Source organism: Zonotrichia albicollis, chromosome 9, assembly GCF_047830755.1.
Source record: "Zonotrichia albicollis isolate bZonAlb1 chromosome 9, bZonAlb1.hap1, whole genome shotgun sequence".
Taxonomy (NCBI): domain Eukaryota; kingdom Metazoa; phylum Chordata; class Aves; order Passeriformes; family Passerellidae; genus Zonotrichia; species Zonotrichia albicollis.
The window spans coordinates 37456850-37477648 of record NC_133827.1 but is presented as its reverse complement, the minus strand read 5'-3'; the positions used below and the strand labels follow the sequence as shown (position 1 = coordinate 37477648).

Genomic DNA, 20799 nt, shown 5'->3' with positions numbered 1-20799 from the left:
AAAGAAGTAAATGCCATTGGCTTAGTGCCAGAAAAACTGGAAGTAAGAGTGAGGAGAAAATATGTGTCTCCCCTGAGAAGTAACAAAACAAAACATGGCCCAGCTCCAAAAAGTTTTCTAAGTGTGAGGCAAGGAGCAGAACCCAGGCAGGGGAGATGCAGGAGAGGGATTTTGGGATCCAGCTGTGTCAGGCACACCTGGATCAGGCACAGCCCCATGGGGCGCTCGCTGCTGCTCCAGCTGAGGGTGGGAGGTGGGAAACAGGGCACAGGGACAAGCAGGGGATGTGGGGATGTGGTCACAGCCTCCCTCAGCTGAGACAGGAACTGCCTTGCCTTGCCAAGCCCTGCACAGCCAGATGTTTTATGACATCTGAGAAAACATTGCTGGAGAAAAATGTTTTATGTGGCCCAGACTGTTTTTAATGCATTCAATTTCATGCAAGCAGGAGTATGACTCTTGCTGGTTAAAAAATAGGGTTGTAAGTCCTTTGAAGCATTTTTCCCCCACCACTTTTTTTTTTTTTTTTTTCATCAGGAGAAAGGTTTTGTATTCTGTGAAAGGCACAGGAGCCTGCTAGACAAAATGGAAAACTCCTCACATTAGGATATTTCAAAAGCAATGCTGCAATGATCAAAAAATGAGAGAGCAGGAGCAGAAAATGGATTGCAGGTCAGAAAAAAAAGAATGTGAATGGAAGGCAAACAGGAATAGAAACAGAACCTGGAATTTTGCTGGCTAAACCAAATTTCAAACATCCACATAACCTATAGACACATAAAAATGTGTTTATACATCAGAATGGAGAATGTGAGCTCTGCTGTTTGTCTTGAAAAAGAACAACAGCAGCAGTGCAGGTTTGTCCACTCTTCAGCACCAGCAGATGTGGTCACCATTAATCATCTGGCAGAAATGAAGTACAGGGAGGTGACCCTCACAGCCCACAGACACACAGAAGTCTCCTGCCTTGAAAACAATCAAAAATCAGGCTGGAAATGCTCAGAAATACAAAACCAGTGGTCCCGGGAAAAATAAAATAAATCACAGGTATATTTCACTTTATTTATTTGTTCTTCATTTTGATAGCACATCTCAAATTACACTTGGTAATGAGATCTTACAAATCTTTCCCCTGCTCTGGGACAAAAAGCAAAAACCACTCATGCATAAGGTATTGAATGCATTTACATCAAGTATGTTGTATGTTGGGCTTTTGAGCATCATAAATATGAGAACATTAAACCAACTGGTATTGGAATTTTTAACAATATCGTTGTTACAGATCATAGCAGCTTAAAAGGTTTAACTCAAGTTTACCTGCTTGCAATATTTTTATTTTAAAAGTTTCTACTACAGTTTGGTAAGAGAGTAAAAAATATAGAGGCCCAAATATTACAAAATAATGTTTTAAAGAGGAAATATTTCTATTTAATTTGTAAGTGTTAAAACTCACAATGGCCTTTCTGCTTTGACTGGGAATGCTCTTCTGAAATTATTTAGATGAAGGTTATGAAATTCAACTTATTTGTGATTTTTATGCATCATGAAACCTCTTGAAAGAGGCCTGGGCTTACAGAAATGTTGAACACCCATCCTGTAAGAGGTCCTCAGCCAAGGAGACAGAATCTCCATCTATTCCTGCAAATATTAGCCAAAATACTGGGGACTCACTAATATAGTTCTCAGGTCTATGAAAGCAGGATAAGAATGAGTATAGATTCTGTTATGCACGTTGATTTTGCTTTTTTATTTTTTTTTTTTAAGCTGTCTTCTGAATGCTTTGATAGCCATCAGGAACAAGCTATTTTTGCAATAGAGGGATAACTCTAATTGTAGAAGGGAAAGAAAAGCTACCTACAAAAGCCAAGATCATGATAAGAAAACAAATTTATTGAACATCTTCTCTGAAAAGACTCTACCATGCACAGGTGAAATATTGCTACAAACACTTGCTCTGATCCTCCATCATGTCCTAAACTGCTTTGTGAAATAACCAAGGGATGAAGGTGCAAGATGAACCCAAGGAAACACCTGGGGATGTACGAAAACACAGGAACAAATCCAGGTGTTGTAACATGGATCAATCTTAATCCCTTGCTACCAGGCATCTGCTTTCTGTAACCCTGAGTCAGTTCCTAGGAGTTTGTAGCAACACAGCTGGAAACAACCCTAACCTTTCAGTCTGGGACATGGGGACTGCGTGCAAAGGAGACCAAAGCACAGGAGGAGGAAAGCTGGGCTGGGACCAACTCAGTTCAAGGGTTACACAGAATTTAAAAGGACAGCTGTCTTTTTAGAGCTGGAACTCAGACCTCTTTTTTTTGCATGTTGTAGGATCCCTCAGGTATCTCTGCAGCTCTCAGGTATTAAACCACGTGGCTGCAAGATCAAAGTAGTCCAGATGCTTTGTCAGAAGCAGTTACCAGTGTGCATCACATCCACGTGGTGCTGCAATCCCGGCCATCGCACCAGGCTGCTGACGGCTCCGTAAACACGTTCACTCCAGTTATAAACTTACTTATTTCTTGTGCCAAGACTTCAATGTGCTTCAGTGCATGAAGGAAATTTACAACCCACTCCAGGAATATATATATGTATGTGTATATATATTCCAGCTCTCCCTTTCAATTCAGTGAAAAAAAACAAACCAGCAGCAATTATATTTTAGATTCGTAACAGATATGTATAACTTAGCTATAAACAAATGCTGAGCCAAAGCTTTGCAAAAAGCTCTCGGGAAAACTAAATATTATAAGATTTTTAGGAATATTAACCATTTTATTCCAGTACCACAGTTATACTGTGATATATAATCACAGTATATCTACATATTATACTAATGACAGTGAGTAGATATAAATTTTATCTTTTCTGACATGGGTTTACTCTTGAAGCAGGAAATTCAGGAAGAAGCCTGTTATAACTCAGTACAGTGATTTTTTTTTTAATTTTTTTTTTTTTTTACTATTTTAGTCATAGTTTAAAGTCAGGTAAATGTAGCTGTCTCCATACAAAGGGAAAGGACTCTGGAGCAGATTAGTAACTTGTCTTTTGAATGGATATAATTTTGGTTGCTGTCTATTCAAAGAATACAATGTATGAATTTGTATTTATGGGGAAAAGGAGGAAAGGGTTTAAATCCAGATAAAAAGTTTTAATTCCTCTGCAGTGTTAATTTGGTTTCTTGATCAAAATTTATTCTGATTCAGATTGTCACTTGGTTGCTCTAATTCCACCAAGTCTTTGTAAATGCTAAATGGAAGAAGAATCTGGGCCACTGCTGAAAAAGCTTTGCTCTGTGATCTCCGTGTGAACTATGCTGGGAATGAGTTTTGGCCTGCCTGACTGAGCTGACATCCAGGCCTTGCCTCGTTAATGGTTTTTCTTAATACACACAACCACGTTAACAACCTGGTGTTTCCAGGAAGCAGTGATTCAGCAAAGCCATTCTCCTATTTAATTTAAATCCCAGTGAAAGGGGACTGCTCTGTATATATTTTAAATGTCAGAGGGCAGTTTGATCTACCAGAACCTGATGGGATTTTTTGAAGAACTTGTCAGAATCCTGCTGGAAGGAATGCTTTAATGAAATAGCCTTTGTCATGATCTCCAAGGGCTAAGAGGCCTCACCTTAGGGTTCCTGAACCAGGACAGAAGGGAGCAAACTGCTCAGCAGGACCCAAGCCCAGCAGCATCCCTGATGTGGGACAGGCTGCTGCCAGCTCTTGGAGAAGAATGGAAAGTCAAAAGCCACGGGAGCTGCTGAGTGCCTGCAGTCACATTCCCATCCGTGTGCTACACCCACACCTGAGAATTCAGCTTCACAGCTCTGTTGTGAGGTAGGAAATTACTGCCTCCCTTGCAGAAGTGGGGTGTAAGGAGATGACCTTGTTCTCCTGGGGACCCACAGGAAGTCTGTGGTAAAGCTGAGGATGAATTTAATCTCCCACTGTCTCCTCTATTCCTATGGCCTTTTGACACCACCTTCATTTCCGCAAGCTGTGAGCAGCCTGGACAATAGACAGTCACGAAGTGATTTCTCTCCCTGTCCTGCCTGTCTGAACTTTACAAACTGGCACAAACTGCACAGATTTGCTGCCCAGTAGTGAGATCATCTTACCTAGAGCAGTCTACAAGACAGACAAAGCTCAGCTGCAAAGCTCAGAATTAAATCTTCTGTATAGACTGGAGCCCACTTGTATTTGCTTGCCTTCCTCCTTTCACGAAGCAGGAAATACAATAAAAACTATAAACACAAAAGAAAAGTCAATGAATAAAACCTTCTACTATTAATTACAAACATTAGTGCAAACCACACAGCAGACTATTTGTAGTAAGGTCAGTATTTTCTGTAAGTAGATCATACAACTGAGGCTTTAAACACAGGTGAAGTCACATTCTTTAGCCAAATAAGTAGTCAGCTTTGAAGGTCACTCACACAGGAAACCTGGATTCTACTGCTACATGTCATATTTTATCTTATCTATTTGTGTGTATGCTATCATACTTTATATTGAAAATATATTTAGCCCTGTACCTTTTAAAAATACATTTGTTAAAAGGTAGTAAAAACCAAATTCCAAAGCTGAATTACAGGTTTGGCTAAGAGACTCATCTAGCATCGTTTTAACTGCCTAGAAGAGCTTTTTCAAAACATTTTTAAAAATTTAAATGAGCTGTTTGTTTATGGCAAAAAGCCAACACCTAAATCCGTGCTTGTCATTGAAATTCATGGCTCTGCTGCCCAGGGCTCTCACTGTGACATCAGATGCTTAACACTGCTGTAAACTAGCTCACGTTTTTTACATATTCAGAAGTAGATGTAGATCTTAGGATTTATCTCACAGCACTTCAAAGCCAGGGCCTTTGTACCTAATTATGAGTCAAAGCTTGAAAGTTGCAGCCAGGCAAGAATCCTGCAGGAATCCTGATCTCCCTGCTCAACATGTGTTTACGTTTGGCAGTAGTCATCTGGAAGAAAGTGGAAAAAAGATTGGTTTGGAAAAAAAATACTTCTCAAAATTCTTTACTGGGCAAGGCCAATGGAGCTAGAAAATGCTGCACTTAGTGGTCTGCAGCCAAACAGTGAAGTCAGAATTCAGAAAAAGTGCACTTTTTGATTGTTTGCTCTTCCTCCAGAACAGCCACCACAGCCCACCCTTCACAGGTTCTCATCCAGCCACTTGATGTAGCTGTTCCTGGTCTGCACGCCGGCCGAGAAATCCGTGGGCCACACGGTGAAGATCATGCAGCCGTGGAAGCAGTCGTGGAAGTGGTCGAGGGTGACGGGCACCCCGGCGCGCTCCAGGCGCGCGGCGTACATGGCGCCGTCGTCGCGCAGCACGTCGTTCTCGCAGGTCAGCACGTAGGTGCGCGGCTGCCGCGCCAGCGTGGCGTCATCCGCCAGCAGCGGCACCGCCCGCACGTCCAGCAGCGCCGGCAGCCGCTCCACGATGGCCTCGCTGCCCGTGCTCTGCACCACGGGCTTGTAGTTCTTCTTGAAGGAGGGGGGCAGCAGGGAGGTCCAGTTGAGGCGCGCGCGGAAGGACAGGGCCCGGCCCACGTTGAGCGCGGTGTGGTTGTTGACGAGCAGCTCGTGAGCCAGGTCGTAGTTGCCGTTGATGTAATCGATCCAGTAGTTGATCATGACATAGCGAGGGAGCACGGGCATGTTCATGTTCTGCTGGTAGGAGGGGGTGTTGAAGTCAAAGGCCTGCAGGACTGGGTAAATCAAGGCCTGCAGTTTCGGTCTGACAGGCAAATCCTCATCTTTGCTAAGCTGTGCGAAAAACACAGGATGGAATGAAGGTTATGAAGAAGATAAACATGTATCAATGTGGAACTTTAGGAAAGCAAACATTCATTTGACAGTTTTAGAGTGAATTCTGCTCTCATACAGGTAAGGTGGTTGTTTTGTTTGAATTATTAGCAGCCTGATCTTTTCTCCCTTAGTAAGGTGGCCATTCAGGCAGATCCAGATCTCGTTCCCAACAGAAACCAGTGACATCAGTTTACTGAAGGGAGTAAGAAGCAAAAAAAAAAAAAAAAAGTGTAAAGTGGCATTTCTCTAACACAATGCCCAGCTGAACAGCAGGATTTCCTGAATCAAAGGAGCTACTCTTGCTTTTAAGAGCTTTTAATGGATTTTTCTTCCATGAATTGATCTAATTGGGTTTTTTTCAGCCAATGTAGATTGCTGGCATCCACAATTTCTTCTAGCAAAGACTTATCTGGTGCAGAAGCACCTCCCTGTGTCTGACCTGACCTGCACTTAAGTCTACCAATTACAAATTTTGTGCCCTCTGATTGCCTCACTGGAATAGTCAGCAAACTCTTTGTTTCATCTCCTACACAAGATACCCAGTGCCCCATCGTGTGTCATCTGCTTTAAAAAGAATTATGCATCAGGAAATCGAATTAGGAATGCTCCTTCCAAAATGTGGCACTATCATGTTTATCAGTCCTCAATATTGAAGTTTTTATTGTAATTGTCTCTTATTAATTTTTCCACCCTAATTCAATATTGGAAGGTTGTCATGATAATTAGTTGTCTGGACATGGTATCTACTTTCTTATCACTAGTGGTTATGGAAATAAGTTAATAATAATATTTCATTCAACCATGAAAAATATTACTTGCCTCAGGTCTCCTTTAAACTCTTTACTAGATCAAATTCAGATTACATTTAAACTGCAGATACACAAAAGAAATTTCCTTCAAAGTGCAAAATGCTACAGGAAAACAATTTAACAGAAGAATTAAGCTCCACTTACTGTATATTTTGTCCTTCATTTGTATTTGAAAGAAAAAAAAGTATATTTCCAGAGATAATTATCTAAAAATAGGCAATCATATTAGGAAATTATGCCCACTTGGAAAAACAAGGATTTCACCAGCAAAATAGGTTTAAAAAAGTAATTTAGCTACTTGCTCTTAAACTCAGGTCCATAAAAACTTGTGACTGTAACAACACATCACAACCTATGTGATTCATATAGTGACTGAGTCACTTTACAGAAGGAAAATTAACAGATTCTGGCTTTCTACCATTCTGTTTTCAGGTGTGGCACATCACCTTGTGATGGTGCACCACAAACACCAACAGCCTCTCTGGGCTGGACTGCAGTAGTGCAACACAGAACACTCTGTGGATGTTACCTGCTGGCACACAGCAGCTGCCAAATTCCCTCCTGCGCTGTCCCCAGAGATTGCAATTCGATTGGGGTCCACTGAATACTCAGCCAGGACATCAGGCTGCAGGAAATGCTTTGTTGCACGAAGAGCATCGTGGTACTGCTCAGGGAAGCACACCTCAGGCACCAGCCTGTATCTGCAACAGGAAAGGGATGAGAAACAATTCTTACCTCTGTCCTATTGTACTGGTGTTATTGTACCTCTCCTTTAGGATTTACAGGTGAAATCAGATAACCCTTGCTGGAAATAAGTATTTCATTAGGACAAACAGTACAGAAGAAGTAGGAGGCGTGTAATACGCATGTAAGACTTAATTTTATAATTAATGTTCTAATTTGGAACAATTAAAATGAACCTACTAAACATGAATAATACCAAGATAGTATGAAATTGTGCAGCACTTTCCTAGAATTTACAATGGAGGATTTCATAATGCATTGTAAAAATCAGTACTTAAGACACCCTTGGCAAGGGAGCCATTCCACCCTGCCTGGTTTTGATCCAAATTCCCACCTTAGCAAGGATGAGGGTGAGTAAATCATACACACCCAACATGCTCCTGTTTGGCTGAGCCAAATGCCTAAGCACTTCTGCTTCCCAAATTTTTACTGATGTCAGGAGAGAATAAACCTTGCTATCCCTCTGTGCCATGAAACTAACAATAGCCAAGAAATTAAGCAATGCCAATTTTCTTCAGTGCAACAGATGCAATAATTCCTTTCCTGTAGCAAGGAGAGGAGCAGGAATACACCCATTGGGCAGGTGAGGTATGGAGGCACAGAGAGCAAACAGCTGCCAGCTGAATCCCACACATGATGCTTCCTCAGCTTCTAAATTACAGTGCAGGAGAAATCTGTTTGTATTTACTGAAGAATTTGACATCCAAGAGTTGTTACTGGGTCTTATGATACAAAGCAAAGTTTTCAGCTTTTCAAACTACAGATTTTACACTTTCTCAGCAGAGCCTAGCCAACCAAAATTCAGTTCTCTGACTCAAAACATCTTTAGATTGTAAGCTAAAGAAGTTTCATATGCAGAATAAATTTTAAACTTAAGATTCCAGCTTTCAAACTCCAATTGTGACCTGCTGTCAGAAAGCATTCTCTATCTTCTATATACAGGAATCTGAGGGTGTCCTTTGGGAGCTCCTTGCAAAACAGTAAACTGTGCACAGATTGTGAAAGTGAGATATGCAATTAGATCAACAAGGAATCCAATTAGACTTGGCTAATTGAATACACACCCCTTGACTGAAGGATGTAATGATTAAGGAAAAGAGGTAATAGTGACTCAGAGCAATAGAATGACACCAGCATAAATCAGAAAAGGAATAATAAGGAACTTTTCAATATTGTGATTGCTGCTTGTCTGGAATAACCAACAGCTGCTTTTGTAGTTTTCCTTGTTTCTAATAATAAAAAACCAAAACAGTAAGAAAAAATAAACCCACCCCCCCAATCCTTTAAAGTACACTATAATAAGCATTAAATGAGTAATATCAACTCCATATAATTAAGTTGCAATTAGATCCCAAAGCTTGGTATGTAATGAACTGCAGGTGGGAAACTTGAGTAATTTTATCAAGTGGTTGGGTTTAAAAAAGAAAATATTGAAGTTGACAATAAAGATGGGAACAGTACCAATCAAGCTGGAGTCATCTAGGTAATGTATTTAGCTAATCAAGAGGTTTGTTTGCCTTGGAATTGTTCAACATGTTAAAAAAGCAGCCCTGCTTCTCTGTTGTCTGGCAGTCTTCTGTGCTTGAAGGAAGCACAAGGCTTAAAAGAGAGGACTGGAACAGTGGGAGATTGCAAGAGCAGCAGGAAACTGCCAGACCTCACAGTGTATTCTAAAATAATTAGAAAACCAAATGAATTTCTGATACCACTCCAATTTGTTTTAATTTTAAAAGGATAAAGGTATCAGGCTAGTATAGAAAATTACTGTCCAAGTTACAGCCTTATAGAGAAGCCAGTATGGAAGGAGAAGCTAAAAGAACTATGTTACAGATTTCTAATACCTTAAAACCTCTTGATCAGTTTTAGATTACTCACTCAACAGAGACAACAACAGCATTCAGAGATTCAGCCATGATTCTACAGAGATTGTTGTAAAGGCTTGTTCCTGGAAGAGAAGGACATGGTGTTAGGGACAGTGAGTCAATAGTAACAAAGGTGTCATTAAGCTTTCTCAGAAAACAAACAGCTATCACACACACAGAATCCAGCAGATTTTATCACCAAAGTAAATGATAAATGAGATCAGCCCACAACTGCTCAAGTGCCAAATCCATACTCCTTCCAGCAGAAGGAAGGTAATTCATCACAATTTCAGAATCCTGCAGTCTAATGCCTTTCCTCATCTGTTTGTTGGTGACTTCAGACATGTCATTTCACCCACCTATCACAGTTTTCTCAGCTGGCCAAAATCTAAGGCACACAGTGGTCTGGGGGCATTTACATCCAGAGAGGGTTACTGCTGCATGAGTCACTGCCTGTGGTTCATTTTATTGTAGCATTCACGGCTTTAATTCAAATGAGTTGCCCTATTAATGTCAGGTGAGCTACTCATTTAAGGGAGGATTAATCACAGCTATCCTATTTATCAGAGGACTGATTATCTTTAATTTTGTTCCTTTCCAGTTACTTAATTGTTGGTTCCTAGTACTATAAAATATACTAGGAGTATTAAATGTTTTCTAAGTATCCAATCTTAGAAATTAAAATTTAGGTGTAGCAATTGTGTCATTTACTTCGGCACCTTGGACTCAGGAATATATCTGACAAAGCCAAGCTATAATCATCCTGACAAAGTGCAGCAGTTTAATATAAACTTTTGCACAACAAGAGTCATATGCAAACCATTATAGAACAAATGATGCAGGCAGGAGGTTAACAAATAACCTTTGGGCAGGTCTAAGAAAATCCATCTCAAAGCAGAATTCCTCTGTAGGAAGAGGAGAAAAATGTTTAACTGCTACAGGACAAAGAGACTGGAATTTCCAAAGGCATGTGAAGGCCACATTTTAAAGTTATTTAGGAACCTAAATCTCACTCAAATCCTGGTCTAAATGACTTGTACATCCAGAGTCCAAATGCAATCAGCACAGTCTGTGTTTTGTATCATTTTGTAAAAACCCACTCATGTTCTTTGCCTGTAGAGGAAGCTGCAGAATCAGGGCTTTATGGACTACAGGATGTCATGGGAACAATGGGGAAGGAAAAGGGAGAAGACTTTCTCAGATCTGGATCCCAGAGCAGCCACAGGAGCCACAAGCCCTTTGTCTCCCAAGGCTGTTTTCCTCCTGTACAATGTGGAAGCAATCAGTGGTTACCTTATCACTGCCTGTAGCTGTACCTCACTTCCCCTGATCACGTTTGTGGTTTCCAAGCTAATGGAGTAAACAGCATTACATTTCAAGGTAATTATGCTCGTGGTGGTTGTAGTCCCTAAGGAGCAACCCAAAGAGGAACCAACCCCTACCCGCTTCCCTCACACTCCTCCTGCCTGTGCTCAGCAGTGTGTATTCCCAGGTAGGGGTTATTTAAGAACCAAACATTAGCAAGGCTGTTGCATAAAGTGTAGATCAGCTCAGTCTTCTGCTAATTATTCTCTGAAAATGGGGCAAACCCACATAATCTCCTTTTATGCAGCCACTGGAGTCTGATCACCAAGAACTGGTTTTTGCACATTACCTCAGAAAGTGAGGGACTGGCCTAAGCAGCCCACCCAGGCATCACAGAGATTTAATCAATAAGCTATTTTTCCTGCTTAGGATGTAATGAAAAGAACCTTTTAGTCCTTTTACAGCTCACATGCAGGTAAGATATGCACTTCTGCGGTGTGTTCATGGTATTTTTCTCCCTCTCTCCTTAGACTCGATCCACCAGAGTGGAGACAGTCACTACTGAATTCAGGTACATCTTAGCAAAACTGCCATTCCTGGCAGGAAAAAAAGCTTGTGGCTTTTGCTGCTAGGAGAAAAGCAGACTGAAATGTTCTTTAATTACTGTCAGACACCTACTTGCACTTGCCAAGGCCCAGCCCCCTCCGTGGATGTAAACAACGCTGCGCTTGAGGCTTTCATCTCCCTTGGCAGGAGGTTCAAACACTCTCACTTCCACGCCATCAAAAACTGCATCCGTGATTTTAACGTCTTCAGAGGAGACAGACTTCAGCTTGTCAAAGGTGCAAATCAAATAATTCAGAACTATCAAGTGATGGCTGAGTCTCAGGTAGTGAATCAGGTGACACTAGTGGGGGGAAAAGAAGAAAGGAAATTTCTGTTACTTCAGAGCATATCATATTCTACCCACATTGATGTGTAATACAACTGCATTCAAAGGGCAGGTCCTATATGATTCTTACAATATTCACTGGAAAATGAAATTTTATCAAGAACCTCTAATGTTTTTAAAGCTGTATTAAAACAAAAAGCTGCCCATAGAAGATTTTCTGTGGAAAAATAAAATTAAACTGGATCACAACCATGAACGAGCACTCAGATCCTCTGAAAGACACCTTGGAAGGGAACAACTCTCATGTTCCACCAGGGGACCCATGAAGCTCCTCACACTGGTGCCAGCAGAGGGCAATACTATACAGGCGATGTCTTTTGGTGGAAAAATATCAAAAATGCAGATTGTTTCTCTTGGTCCACTGCAAAGCATAAGTCTTTCTACTTCCAAATTAAGAAAAGTTCCCAAGGGCTGCAAAGAAATTTGGAAACGGCAATAGTCTTACAGGAATATAATGGTATTTTTGGCTTGTGTTGTGTTTACCTGCAGAACTGGGAAGGATCTGAAACACCAGTTAAGAACAACAGTAGGTTAATGACAAGTTTTTCCAACCCCAGAGACTTTTTAATGTGAGTTTTTAATGTTACTTTTTTTATGTGACTAAAACACTATGAAATTGAAGAATGATCTGATCCTTCTGTCTCCTTATGGTAGAAGGAGGCAGATTTTATCCTCTTCAGCTATCAAGGACTTTTTTTTTTAATGTTTATTTTTAAAATTTTGCTCTAACTCGATTAGAAACCTGCTTCTCTCAGCAAACACTACTGGGATTCAAGGCACTCCTCCACTTTGAAATGGTCATGACCTGCTCCCCACACATGACCTGCTCACTATTTGTAGTGCATACCTGTCACCATGCCCTGGATGGTGCACAGGGGTGGCAAAAGGGCAGCCAAAGGACCACAGGGACTACAGTGTCCACAGTGACCATTTAAAAGGAAAAGTAGTGGAGGTCTTTCCCCTTTGAGCTCAGAAACTGGATAACCAGCAAGGGCTTTTGTACAACTATCTCAGGCAAGGCAATGGAGTTGGGAGGTAAAATTAACACATATATTTAACATATATCTGTAGGAACTACCACCAGGAGAACTGTCAGCTGGGACCTTTTATTTTATGTCCAGGTACCAAATATTTGGAACAAGAAGAGGTGTCCTGTTGTATAGGGCTTTTCTACACATGCCCACTTTGCAGTGTGAATTCTGCCAGTCCACGCAGTGCAGTGTAACCTGCTACAAAGGATTCAAGATGCTGACACAGAGTGAGCAGGGTCATCCAGGTACTGGTCTAACCCCATTCACCTGCTGAAGAACAGACAGTTGCCAGTTTAATCTGTACAAAATCTGCACACACCTCCCTCCAGAATAAAAGCAAGCTTTGAAGCACTCAGCATTCTCTCTTCCAAAGAAGATCTTACAGCCACAATCTCTTACATGTAATTTTTTTCTCTGTCCTAATTAGTTTGAATGTTAAAAAAAAATTGAAGTATTTGCTTTCATCCAGGTTCTGTACAGGAAAGGCCCTGCACAGCTCTCACTGCAGACTGCTGTAGAAAAAAAGAAAAGTTTGATATTTAAACCACCCCCCCCCCAAATTTACACCAAATACAATGGGCTGTTATGTGACTTGGGAGAGGAATCCATTCCCAAAACAAGAATTTTTTTTAAAATTACATTTTTTTTTCTGGCTTTAACTTGTGCTAACATCACCCTGCTGAGATGGTTTGGTAGGAATCCAAATTTTAAACTGTTTGCTGCTTTTTGGATGGGACATAATTTCTTCATACTGCAACTCTTTTCTCTGGGAGAAGAAACACAAAATATCCACCTGGCAGGAAGAATGCTGAATTCTCAAGGCTATTTGCATCTCCGAGTTTCAGCCCAGGTTTTTCTCTCACCATTACTTAAAATTCCCACAGGAAACCCCAGGACTAGTTTGAAATCTGAAGAGCAATACTTCTATTAATAATCTGGCACACAACTTGTTTGGCTGCCACTGATGTAACCACATGAAGGTCTGATCCTCTCTGTGCCCTATGGAAGCTCCCAGGGGAGGTAACCACTGCAAAGCAGTCTTAAAAATACTGCTCAAGAAAAGAATGTTTTTGTAGATTTTATTTAGCCTGACTGTGCTGCAACAGACATCTCGTTTTTGTTTTCTCCCTCTTTAGTTTGCATTCTCTGTAGACAAGATTACCACATGTTCCCTGGAGTCAGGAATGTTTTGTTTTCAAGGCTAGTTAGGGATATTTACCACGAAGTGTTTTGCCCTGTTCTTCAAACCACAGAGCACCCTGGCCATCTGCAGCCTACCATGTCCTTTCATGCCTATTGCTCCAAGAACAGACCACACTTTCCAAGAATCCAGAAACGTGGAAGAGATGCTTTCCACATCAGCACACAAAGGCAACAGTCCTAATTATTTACCAGGCATAGGCAGATTTTCTGCCAAGCATTTATCAGATAGATTCTTTGTTAGTCAATGTGCCTAACCAGCCTATTGGCTTGTGATTTACAAGGCATCAGGATTGCACTTTTTGCTGGCAAAGAGCCAGTCTTGTCCAAAGTTCTCACAAATAAATTTCTTCTTATCTTCTCTCTAAATGTTAAAAAAAATACCTATCATATCTTAGCAATCTGTACTAATACTCCTGGCAGAACATGTGGTTGGTTGGCCAACTCTCCTCTAGGAGTACCTTGCCACTCAAAGGACAGCCCTGCCCATCCTGATGCCTGTTCTTCCCTGGCACCTTTCTTGTGGTGCCCCTGGAAGCCTCAGAGCAGGATCTTGCTGCACCAGTTACATACAAACCCAGCAGAGCCAGAGAAACACCAAACTTCAGTCATGTCACCTTACTGATAGCCCAAGGCAGGACAGAGGAGCAGGAGAAAGGATGCCAGCCCTTTTGGCAGCAGCTGGATTACCTTGAATCTGGGATAAACCTGGAACTGCCCATCTCATGTGAGCAATACTGGGTTTGATCTTTGCTGGTAGCTGTGGTTTTTACCACACTGTCAGTTACAATCTGCAGGGCTGCTGCAGGTTACCAAATGTAACACTTCAATATATTTGGGGATTACGTGTATGTGTGTATGTGGAGAGAAGAGAAAAGAGAAGAAGAAGAGAAGAGAAGAAGAAGCGAAGAAGAAGAAGAAGAAGAAGAAGAAGAAGAAGAAGAATTAGAAGAAGAAGAGAAGAGAAGAGAAGAGAAGAGAAGAGAAGAGAAGAGAAGAGAAGAGAAGAGAAGAGAAGAGAAGAGAAGAGAGAAGAGAAGAGAAGAGAAGAGAAGAGAAGAGAAGAGAAGAGAAGAGAAGAGAAGAGAAGAGAAGAGAAGAGAAGAGAAGAGAAGAGAGAAATGTTCTCTGGTTAAAAGGGAGAGCAGACAGTGCTGTAACACTAAAAGCTAGCAGAAAGGAAGAGAAAGCATAAGGAAAGGGGGAAGTAAAGAGACTACAGGAAAGAAAGAGGAGATAGTATAAAAATAAAAAGCCTGTGGGCAACTGGCCCAGAACTGCCCTGCCAGCTACAGGCATAGCACGTTGCTCGCTCTGGGTCACAGCTGCAAGTTTTTTCATTTTCCACTACAGCAAAATCTCCTTTTATTTTGCCAGGACGTTCCCATGACTGAGATTTTAAGGTAAGGACTATGCAGGCACTCCCAAGGGACCGAACTGTTCAAGACTGACACTTTCCTTCTGGTAAACTCTTTGGTATGGGGTGCCAGGTACTGAAAGATTTAACTGATATAGGAGAAGTTTTTCAGCAAATGAAGGAAGGAGTCAGGGCAGAATGACCAAAGTACTGCACCAGTGAGGCACCATTACTTCACCTTTAACCACCAATATCTGTCCCTAAATTATATAGATTCTCCTACTGGCTCCTTAGCTGATAATTTAATGAAGAAACTCACACCCCCAGGGACTTGAATTCCATCCTCATCATATGTTCTCTATTGCAAAAAAGTAACCCAAAAGTTTTTGTTGCAAATATCCAGTACCCTCTAACTCCACTCAGCACACTGGGACTCTCTGTCCTCAGACGACTTCCTGGGCTAACCATGGCTCTGCCCTTTAGCACGGAATGATTGCGACAGGTCAGGAGGCACAAAGGCACAAAGGCGCCACAGCACCACCCTCCAGAGGCATCAGCTGCTGCCCCCAGTGCCCTCCCAGAGGGCAGAGCCAGGGTCCTGCACCGACCTTTCAGGCTCTGGGGGCATCAGGAACTGGGCAAACAGCTAAGGCTCTTTGCACATCCAGCACTACTTGGGAGCCAGCCAAATCTCACTCATGACTCAACTGAGTAATGATGCTGGAACTGCAAGGCTGAACTGTCTAAAACTCAACTTCCTACCTTAAAAGACACAGACACTATAGTCAGTTCTGGCATTGCTTTGAAAAGGACACTTCTATAAACGTTACAGGCCAAAATGCCAACGACAATGTCTGTAGTCAGTAACAGATGAGTGAAAAATAAACATGATCATTTCCACATTTAGCTGTGTGTGGAACAGATTGTTTTGGGTGCATCTTAGGCAATTTACCCTGTTTAAGGGTGATTTTACAAAAAGATTTCTCAATGCAAGTGTCTTGTTGCCCAGTAAAGAACATGTCCTTTTAATACTATTAGATAAGACAATTTTCAAAGACAAGTGCTCTTAGTTTTATGAATTTCCTTTAGAAATAAAAAGAAACGAGGAAGACTGTTTTTTCAGTTTATTAATTAGAAACAAAATCTAATTATGTTTTGATGTAAGATTTTGCTCATGTACCTATTCAATCATGATGATTGCTTTTATAGCAACCTAAGTTACCTGTTCCTGCAAGCAGGACTTACAGTGTGGTTCAGTTTCTGCCAAGGTGCCAGTACTGGGAGACCCACCTTCCATAACTGAAAACCTGCTTTACTGTAAATCAATTCTAAAGACTGTTCTTGCATCCAGAACCATCAACAACTTACTGCACTGCCTACAACTATGACTTACATCTGTCCAGAAGTTACACACTCTGAAATATGTGAGTAGAGAGAAATTAAAATGTTAGAAAGAAATACAACTGTTTTCTTTACTCCTGAATGTTGATATCCCATGGCTGATTTTATTCCAAGAGTGGATAAGAAGCACAAAGGAAACACTTGGCTGATGAGTTTTCTGCCCTGTACAGCTGCCTGCCTTCTTCCATATACATCTATCTGATGGCCCCTATGCCAACCTATTTATCCTTCCAAACCTTTGCTAACAGCTGTCCCAATTCCAAAAAAATTCCTCTTTCCTTGGCATGCACCAGAATAGCAAGTGTCTTGACAGTGGTGTTCAGAAATAACTTATTTCAAAGGACTGCAATAAACATGTGCTGCTCTCTTTCCTCTTCTAAGGGACAGTGGTTAGAGGAAGAAGTCAAAATGCCTGTTATCAATACTGCTGTTACAGCAGAATTTTGAATTGTTGCTCTAGACACTTGTTAACAGACACCCACTGAAAAAATGACGCTAAATCTCTGGCTCAATCCTGTAATTAACTTTCTGTGGCTTCCCAAATTTCAGTGAAGCCGAGTTCTGATCTACCTGTATATACATGTATGTATACAAGTTTTTAATTTCTAATCTCAAATTGTGTTATATCAGTTTCATGTACAAATGTTACCATGCCCCATTTTGAGACAGGTGATGGGCAAATTACCCTTTCTTAGGTAAGCATTTTCACACTAATTCATTACTATCATTAAAGTCTCAGTTTCTCTGTTTTCTTCCAGAGCAGCACAGGGCATTAGAGAGGGCACAGGAACAAGGCTCTGGAAAGTCATCTCAGTTTTCAGCTCCCTCACTGGAGTTTTTGTGACCTCAGATAAACACTCCAGCTCTTCCTACCTCTGTTCCCCGCAATTTAAGACTTAAACTGATACTTTAGCAGTATCAGTTCCCTTCTGTAGTACGTTTTGAAACCTGCTTAAAGAAACTGCCCTTTTGAAACCTGCTTAAAGGAACTGCCCTATAAACACTACACACGTTTTAAACCACCTGATTATACGTGAGTGTTGGATTCTCACACTGAGCCAGGACACTGACTCAGTCCCAAGCTTGTAAAGAAATTTATAGCAGCCTGGGACAAAACTCTACATGCAAATGTAAAAACCTTATCATTAGTGGGCACTGAAAGCCAGTGACAGTCCTATTGTGTTTTATTCACAGTGATTATTAATTCACTGAGCAAATAAACACATTATCCCTAATAAGAAATGGTCACACTTAATCAGCAGAGTATTGACAAATCCATTTCAAAATAAGCAAAAGACAATTAATTTATTTGAAACACTTGAAGCTTGTGGGGAAAAAACACACTTCAGAGATTTTGAAATTAGAAAGGTATTTCTGTCAGCTATCAGACCTATAAAGCAAAGTAATAAACAGCAAGCTGAAATACATTCAGAAGTGGGTGAAAGTTCAGCAGTCCCACTGAGAGAAATGTTAAACCATTTGGCCTTGAAATAGCTAATAGAGAAAGAAAGAGGAAGCTGACCTCTGGAAAAGAACATACACTTTATTTTATATATATATATATATATATATACACACACACAAAAGCTGCCTAACAAAGTAAATACACAAGCTTAACTTTTACAATCCTACCTTTGGTTCACAAGGGTTCCTTCCTAATGACAGTCATTTATTCCTGACTGTGCTGCCTCAGTGTTAGAAAGACTTCTGAACCCTTGGAAAGCACCTTCTTTTTCTCTCCAGAAACCAGTGCCCCAAGGCTCACCTGTTGTGTGGCTGGGGCACCTCTAACAACTCCCCTCCTTCATGCTTCTGGGTTAAACTCACTTGTCCCTTTGTTTTTTGCAAGTGATGTTACAGAACTGTTACTTGCTTAGTTTTTCTCAGTATTGAAGTTTTTATTTCTAAGGCCAGAGATGTAAACAACTAAGGAATGACCACTTTCCCCTAACAAAGTCTTCCCTGTCCCAGAGAGTGGGGCAGATGTGGGCACCTCATTCCTGCCACCAGCTTGCTCCAGCTGGCACCCACCAGGCTTTGTCCTGCCAGCTCCTCCTGGGATTATGACCTCTAGAATATCTCAAAAGAGACTCCTCAGCCTCCAAGCTAGAGGCACCAGAATGCATCTACACCCAACACACCACACAAACAAACTGAATGTGTAGCTGAGGCAGCAGCAATATACATATACATATACATATACATATACATATACATATACATAGCCACAGTCATACCATTTTCTAAAGTTAGGTCTCCTTGAGCCAGAGGTTCTGGCCCTGATTCAGGTGTTCCTGGACAAACCATGACTCTGTGTTTTGCAGGCAGCATGCTGTGCAGGCACCATGGCCCTTCTGTCCCTACCTAGCAATGAATTTGGGCAAGCTGAGCACCTGCAGTTCAGTCATTTGAGCTAAAACATGGAGCAAGTGAATGTCAAGCCACAGATTTTCCTTCAGAATTTAAACTATTGCATAATTTTCCTCTCATACAGGAGGACATACAAGTGAACAGGTTTTATCTGTACAGCAAACAGGTTTTATCATTTCAATCAGGAGGCATACTTTGATTCGGCTATACAACTGGACCATAAGATGCCCCAGGGAATCAGATGAGTGATCCATTTAGTCCCAGCCTCTGTCTCCAAAGGTGACAACCAGAAAAGCTATTCAGGCAGAATATACAAGTTTGGACACTGTATGGGGGTCACTGTCCTCAGCTTCCCACTACTCACCATTACTGCATTAAGAACGTAGCAGGTACATTTCCACCTAGTCCATTTATGAGCCCTCTGTCCACCAACTCATTTAATCCCTTTTTGAAGGGATCATCATCTGCTCAAAATACAAGCTTTTGCACATTTCAAAACAATCCAGTAAACTGAAATTTAAATCAAAACAACTTTCCATTTTCACATACACTCTGCCTTATATCAGTCCTGTCCATGACTGATCAGTCCTTGTGAAAGACTGGATAATATTAGAAGAAAACAAACTTCAGAGATGAAGTCATTATCAGAAAATTTGCCATCTCTTTTCTGTTTCATGTCAGCATAAAAACGCTGGCAGAAAATAAGGGAGAAATCAAGTGACAACTGCTCTGTGACAAAAAGCAAGCATCCAGAGAGTTTTCTTTAGTAACAGGATTCCAAATCAAGACAGTTTAACATTTGAAAGAGCTTCGTATGTCCTCTTTCCCTAAGGCACAGGGATCAGATTAAACCCGCTAATTCTTTTTCCCTGACCAAGCGCCGGCAATTCGCACACCACAGCGAGCCGCAGGCGGTGAGGCTGTGCCGGGAGCCCCGGGCAGCGCTGGCAGCCGGCGGTTCCGAGCGGCGGTCGCCGGACGGACGGACGGACGGACAGGGGCGACACCGGGGCTGTCCTGCGCGGCGCTGCCGCTGTCGCAGTCACAGAGGGACACGAGCCCGTTCTCCTCCTACATGGGGGACCGGCCCAGCTCCGGCCCGCCACACGCGATGTCACCGACCCGGGCACTCTCCAGCCACAAGGCAGCCCCGGGGCCGGGCCGGGAGGGCTGTGCGGGGGCCGCTCCCGCTGCGCGGATGCCCCGGACCCGCGCCGCTACCGCGCTTCCGACCGCCTCCGGTACCGGAGCGGGGGCTGCCGCCCGCCCCCCCAGCGCCGGGGTGCCGGGGCCGCCTTACCGTCTGCTGCACCGCCCGGAAGGTGGCATCCAGCAGCATCAGCTTCCAGGGGTCGGACACGGCGCCGGGCAGCGGCAGGTACACATAGTAGGCGGACAGGGCGGCCAGCGCCGGCAGCAGCAGCCAGGCGGCCCGCATCGCCTCCTCCGCGCCGTGTGCGGCCGCCTCGCCGCGCTCCCCGCGGGGCGCGCACCGCCCCCGGGCCGGCCTCCCCCGGAGGAAGTCCCGGCGCTTCCTCCCGGGCCGCCGGCCGTGTGCCCGGCCCGAGCCGAGCCCAGAGCCCGCCCGGCGCCGCCCCGCCCGCGCCCGCCCGCCCCGCGGAGCCGCCGCGCCCCACGGCCGGGCGTGCTCGGGGACCGCCGGCCCGGAGCATGGCACCCGCCCGGGGCTGCCCGCGGGGCCGCGGGGGAAGGGGCTGTGCGGACACACGAGGCGTGGGAGGACGGAGCTCCTCCATCGCGCTCTCGGCCAACAAAGGCATCCACATCTTGGAAAGCACCTTCAGACTTTCCAGGTGCCAGGTGCTGCCTCCTGGCACCCCGTATCCACTGCTGACACCCCATACCCACAGCCAGCACCCCATACCCACTGCTGACACCCCGTACCCACTGCTGACACCCCATACCTGCAGCTTGCACACCGTACCC

At 42.9% G+C, this 20799-nt stretch overlaps 1 protein-coding gene across 1 annotated transcript; it reads right to left on the bottom strand.

Moving 5' to 3' along the window:
- Positions 1-1736: 1736 nt before the first annotated feature.
- Positions 1737-20451, bottom strand: NCEH1 (neutral cholesterol ester hydrolase 1). Its single transcript, XM_005484775.4, has 5 exons — positions 20153-20451; positions 11220-11448; positions 9250-9319; positions 7160-7331; positions 1737-5779 (listed from the first exon to the last, which is right to left on the bottom strand). The coding sequence occupies exons 1-5, from the start codon at positions 20288-20290 to the stop codon at positions 5162-5164; spliced, it is 1227 nt and encodes a 408-aa protein (XP_005484832.2). The 5' UTR covers positions 20291-20451; the 3' UTR covers positions 1737-5161.
- Positions 20452-20799: the final 348 nt, after the last annotated feature.